We start from the raw sequence: 6,000 nt of genomic DNA, 5'->3' as shown, positions 1-6,000 counted from the left end.
ACCGTGTGGAAAGCCTGAGCGGGAGCAGGTTGCTGCCAGAACCTGCAACCCACAGAGAGAGACAGGCCGACACCACAGCAGGTTGGCTGGCAGGACTTTTGTGATGCCGCGGGAGACTCACGCTGGAGCAGTTTCCTCTGAAGGACTGCACCCCATGGAGAGGACTCACGTTGAGGTAGTTTGTCAAGAACTGTCTCTTGTGAGAGGACTCACGTTGGATGAAGTGTGTAAAGATTGTCTCCTGTGAGAAGGACCCCACAGTGGCCCAGGGGAAGAGTCAGAGTCCTCCCCCAGAGGAAGAAGGAGCGCTGTGGAGACAACATCGGATGAACTGACTGCAAGCCCCATTCCCTGACCCCTGCGCCGCTCAGGGGGAGGAGGTGGATAAACTGGGATTGATGTTAAGCCCAGGAAGAAGGTAACGGCGAGGTGAAGGTGTTATTTTTAAGATCTGCTTTTTCTCATTACTCATCTCTCACTTTGATTGTTAAATAAATTTAACTAATTTCCCCAAAATCAAGTCTGTTTTGTCCAGGACAGTAGATGCAGGTGATCTCCCTGTCCTTATCTCAGACCATGGGCCCTTCATTATATTTTCTCCCCCATCTAGCTGAGAAGGGGAAGTGACAGAGTGGCAGTGGTGGACACCTGGCTACCAGCCAGTGCAAAATCATTTTTACAAAGCAGACATGGTATCCTAAACTCCCAGTTTCTGCTACGAATATGAATCCAGGCAGTCAGGTATTACTGTACTGTCTGGGGTACAAAACTACAGTCGGCTGTCCAGAAGCAAGGCACTCTGGAAGCTAACACTAAAAAATTCTGAGGCAATTGCAGTCCCTCATATCCTTTTAAGTCAGAATTTATATTGGGGAAGATATTTAAGACTGTGAGTGGGGAGTTGAAGAACTGCCAAATATTGAAATAACAACTGCAGAACTGGTTATCAGCTTATCTCTAACCTATGCAAGTAGCTACATTCACCGAGGGGAAAGAAATAAGCAAACAAAGGGAGATTCTGTGAAGCATCTAGGGTCAGGAGTTGAAGCAGGAAGAGTTCTCAGTTTTGGCTGTAAACTCATTATTATGCTTAAAAAAACATTAAAAAACACAGCCATTAATAAAACTCTTCAAATCTTACCTATACTTGAAGGAAAAGTGAAAATAATTTATGTTCCAGGGAGAGAAACAGCTTTAAAGATAAATGAAGACATAGCAGCTCTTGTTTTTTTGTTGAAGAAAAGGAAGAACATCTATGTGCTCTTTTTTCACACTAACACTGCATGCCAGCTCACACTGAGATGAAAAAGGTCATCTTTCACTGAAGTTCTAAGGGCATTCTTGCTAATAATTCTTAGGAGGCAGAAAAACCACAGCATATTTTGCTACCCTGATGCAGCAGGTATCTGTCACGTTATTTTCAGATTTATTCTCTAGGGGTCTCAGAGTAAAATTACTAGATGGGAATTAACACTGAATAATCTTACTTCTAGGAAAGTACTTTCTACCACCTGTCTACATCTTCCTAAGATGTAATGGATGTCTACCAGGTGTTTCAAGAGAAGTACAGAAAAAAATCCCAACTAATCTTGAATTTTTATTTCACTGAAGTTTCCAGAGTCTGGTATCCTGTAGCATCTTACATCTCCTTCAGCAGTATTAGCCTGTCATTCCATCACAAACCATCTACAAACCATCTATATCAATCCCTAATTGTCAGCGCTGTGCTCCCACTGCTCCTCTTGTGCCAAATTAGGAACTGCCCTGAAGTTGGCTGAGTTCAGCAAACTACTCAAGCAAGACAATCAGATCCCACCAAAGAAAGAGGAAAGGCAGAAAACCTCTGGCTATGGGTAGAACCATGGCTGCTGCTTTCCAGAGCAGCTGCAGCTACACCAGGATATAGGTAACATCAAACTGAACTTTGAATGAACTGAGTATTGTCTAGATACAAGGAAGAAATGTTTTACATTTACAAACATACATGTGAACAAACATACACTGAAACAAGCTCCCCAGCAACATGGCAAAGTCTCCAGCATGGAGGTTTTCAAGCCAAAGCTGGTCAAGATGCTAGATAATCTTATCTAGGCTCCCTTTTCCATGAAAGGCTGGACCAGAGGGCCTTTTGAGGTCCCTTCCAGCATCAGCTGTTCTTAGATTCTGTGAAATACAAAAGGCTCCTCATTACTTTCTCTATAGCACCCAACATGGAGAATACCATAGGATGAAGTAGAGAGCCAGATGCTAAGGTGATACTTGACAGGAGTCTGGAGAACACAAAACAAAACTTCCAGACAAGCTTCAGGCAGTTTCCATTCAATCAGTTCAGCATCCTCCTGTTATTCTTTACTTTGTTCACAGATTATCCACAGGGCAGCTCAGGGCAACAGATCTGACTAAGAGAAGGCTGATATGAATAGAGAAGACATATGCAAGAGGAAGAGTTAGCTGTGATCAAAACACAAGGAACAGTGACAGCACTTTACTGTACTGATCAACAGAAAAAGAGGGTAAGAGGACAAACCCCTCCCCGCTGAAAACTCACTAGAAGAATACATTCTTCCCAATGACCGCTTCGTGACTTCTCTGAAGATCGGTCCCTTTACTACTACAGGATAGAAGGGCCCAATTATAAGCACTGACATCCAGATCTTTACAAAAGAATTACAGCACTGCATTTCACTGGTCCGGTAAGCTTCAGCTCAGTGATAGCACTGCTGATCTTATAGCACATTACATCAAAGTCTCCCTTATCTAATAGCTATTAGAGATCAGCCAATTTAAAATAAGGACTCTAGACACCAAATGTAGCAGAAAATGTACGTCTCCTATCCTGTGCTATCTCACTTAAATACGGTCATCACATAAAAAACCAAAAAACCCAAAACACTGACATACCCTTTCTACATGACTTCAGAGAGATTACAGTGGGAGTTTATCACTGCATCAGGCAAGATCGTACAAGGCTTTTATTCATAAGGAGGTATGTATTTAATAGAGGTGATGTCTTTACTTACAGTTCCTTGAGTTTCTTCATTTGTGAAAATGCATTTCCTTGAATTGACATAATTGCATTGTTACTTAGATCTCTAGGGAAGAAAAATAACATTAGAAATAACATTAGAGGAGGAAAAAGTAACTTATTAAACTGAACGTATTTAAGACTCAAGGAATAGTTTAGCGATATACAAAGGATTTGCTAGTTCAAGAACTAAAGAGATAAGATTAAGGAGCTTTATAGCACGCATAATACATAATACTTTCCGGAATAATTACAAAATTCATACTCAGTATAGCTCCGAAATAAATGAACCTTCTCAAGATCACAGTAGCAACCCAGGTATTTCATTCAAAGTCATTAAGTTAGGCTTGTTTGTCCTATTTTTATTTCAATTAGTATAAAAACTGATTTTTCCAATGTTGGGTTAAATGCAAATTTCTGTTACTTACAGGTGTTCAAGTGCATCCAAACCAGAAAATGCTTTCTTTGTAATTGACCTAATCCTGTTTCCTTGGAGTATCCTGAAAAACAGAAGTACACTATGCAAAAAAGATGCAATAAAAGAGAAGCATTTTTTCAGCTGAGCAACACGTTTTTGGCACTTATTTCTAAACTATGACTAATATTCACCATTCAACCTTCCACCATGTAGCAAAATGTCTCACCTCCCAACAGATACTCATTTATTCCCCTCGAGTGAACATCTAGATTTTATAATGATTTTAGAAAATGTTTAATGTGTATAAATTCAGTTATATGGACTGTTCTAAATATATACACTTAAGTATCTTTTTATTTCACATGTGCATTTGAAAATTCCAATGCCATGAAATGATTTCCATTGGACACTGCATTACTTTGTCAAAGACTATCCCTGACACTATGTCTTTGTCAAATAATGGACTTCTTACGGGAAACGCTCCTTCTTTGAGAAATGTTTCCATTAACATTGGTAATATTTAAAACATTTCAGATTAGTTTGACTTGAAAAATCTGGAATTTCTTTTACAGAAATTGAACATTTTCTAGAGAACTAAACAGTAACGGACAAAAAAAAATCATCTCGACTATAAAAATATAACATCATTAAATATTGGGTTTGTCCCCTGAAACACACATAATATAAGCCAGTTTTTCTGAGGAATATTGAAATACAAATATTGCAGCAATACTCACAGCTTCCTAAGCTTGTCTAGTCCAGAGAAGGCACCATTCATATCTTCAATAGTCCATGATATTTCATTGTTTTTCAGATCCCTGTTTAAGAGAGGCGGGGAAATCAAACCACAAGAGCTATTAGAAAGATCAAGGTACACGCTTCTTCAAAGGCATGTATTATTTAAAACAATTTCTAAAACAGCTTTCTGGTAGGTGGTTTTATTGTTTGCTTGGCGTTTGTTTTGGTTAGTTTTTTAAGAGAAGCTTTTCCTGATTAGCTATTTCACTTTTTACTGAGAGACTTTGAAGACTATTAGTACTTTTTCCACTGATAATTAAGAAGATCACAAATCCAAAAATTTTAAGTATTTTTAGAAAACAAGCCTGCATTCCCCTACAAGGAGATTCAGATACAGAACTATCACATGAGAATGAGTGCCATAGGAAGGGACCAACCACTGCCCCTTCGAAAGAAAACACACTCATGCCTCTGTAAGTTCATAACACTAACACACAGAGAACATATGGAGATTAATAAAAGTGAATCAATTTTAGACTCTAAACTAGCCACAACACTAGCTTAATTATCTGTGAAGTAAAAAGAGGTTAGAGATTTTTAACAAGAACAGAGTGTCGGCAAAGAATCAAAACGGTAAAGCTACAGGAGAAAAAAAAATCTACGAGTAAAAGTCTAACACTTAATTCCTACACACCCCACAGGTCTCTAACTTCCTCTCTTTACGATCTATACCTCTCTGTATAATTAAAACCCCCACAGTTTACACCTCCCTCAGAACTGCATCTTTGCTAGATGCCCAAAGTGCAAGTATGTGAGCAAACACCTGAAAAATGATTTGCACCCCCGTAAAGCGTTAGCGCCTTTTCCAAAACCTAGAGAGAAGGCAACCACTTCATTCATTCGGCTAACAGATAGGTCAATGGTATGCAACTGGAAGATTTTAATGAAGTGGAATATATCTAGATGATAGTTCACTTCTTTCTTCCCCTTCCTTTAAGAAAAGCTATTTCAAAAAATTCTTAAATGCTTAAAGCGTTTAAGTTGCAACAAGCATACAGAGCAATACAGTTTTGAGTTTTGTCTTCTTACTTCTACCAGGAGGGAAAACGTTGGATCAGTTTAGACACAACTATGATCCAGACCCCTAAACCTGTGGGTAGCAGCGCTGCTGGCTGCCTTCAGATGGAGACATGTCTTTTCCAAAAGGTCACTGGAAGCTCAAATCATAATTACCACTATCCATTGTGCACAGAGTTAACAGCTTCCCCCAACTATTCTGAAAACAAAAAAACCCCACTGTAAGAAAAACATATGCTGATCTGGGAAAGTTAACAACAGGTTCTTGCATATCTTATAAGCGAAAAAAAGTCTATAAACACTGAAGATTTTTCTTAAGGTTTCTGACCTTAAAGATTGAGTTTGTCAACTTACAAAGTCTGTAGACTGGAAAGTCCCCGGAAGGCACAATCGGCAATGTAATTTACTTTGTTGTTTCCAATGTACAGTCCAACCAGCACGCTTAAACCAACGAAGCTTGAATCGTCTAACCTTGCTAAGTGATTGAACGTCAAATCTCTGCAAATTCAAGGCAAAAAACCCCCATATTTTAATGGTTATCCTGCAGTGCTTATTACTCAGTTCAACCTAGGTGAATTTTTACAGAGGGAAAAAGTTTTTTTCCTTTACAGTTATCACAAAACCTACCACACCATTTTTGACCACATAGCTTGTGTATCGTTTCCAACAATTCACAAATTACTGCAGAATGAATTTCTTTCATTTGAAAATGACTGTGTTACAGCTTTAATACAACTGCCAT

General features: G+C 38.9%; 1 protein-coding gene across 1 annotated transcript in view; it reads right to left on the bottom strand.

Moving 5' to 3' along the window:
• The window catches only part of LRIG3 (leucine-rich repeats and immunoglobulin-like domains 3), a gene marked incomplete at its 5' end in the record, with an annotated part of 34,199 nt that overhangs the window by 11,778 nt on the left and 16,421 nt on the right, over nt 1-6,000 (bottom strand). Inside the window, 4 exon segments of the mRNA XM_009869864.1 lie at nt 3,021-3,092; nt 3,454-3,525; nt 4,181-4,261; nt 5,613-5,756. Of these exon segments, the coding sequence (XP_009868166.1) occupies nt 3,021-3,092; nt 3,454-3,525; nt 4,181-4,261; nt 5,613-5,756 (369 nt within the window).

Source organism: Apaloderma vittatum, unplaced genomic scaffold (assembly GCF_000703405.1).
Source record: "Apaloderma vittatum isolate BGI_N311 unplaced genomic scaffold, ASM70340v1 scaffold675, whole genome shotgun sequence".
NCBI lineage: Eukaryota > Metazoa > Chordata > Aves > Trogoniformes > Trogonidae > Apaloderma > Apaloderma vittatum.
This window is presented reverse-complemented; position numbering and strand designations above follow the sequence as displayed.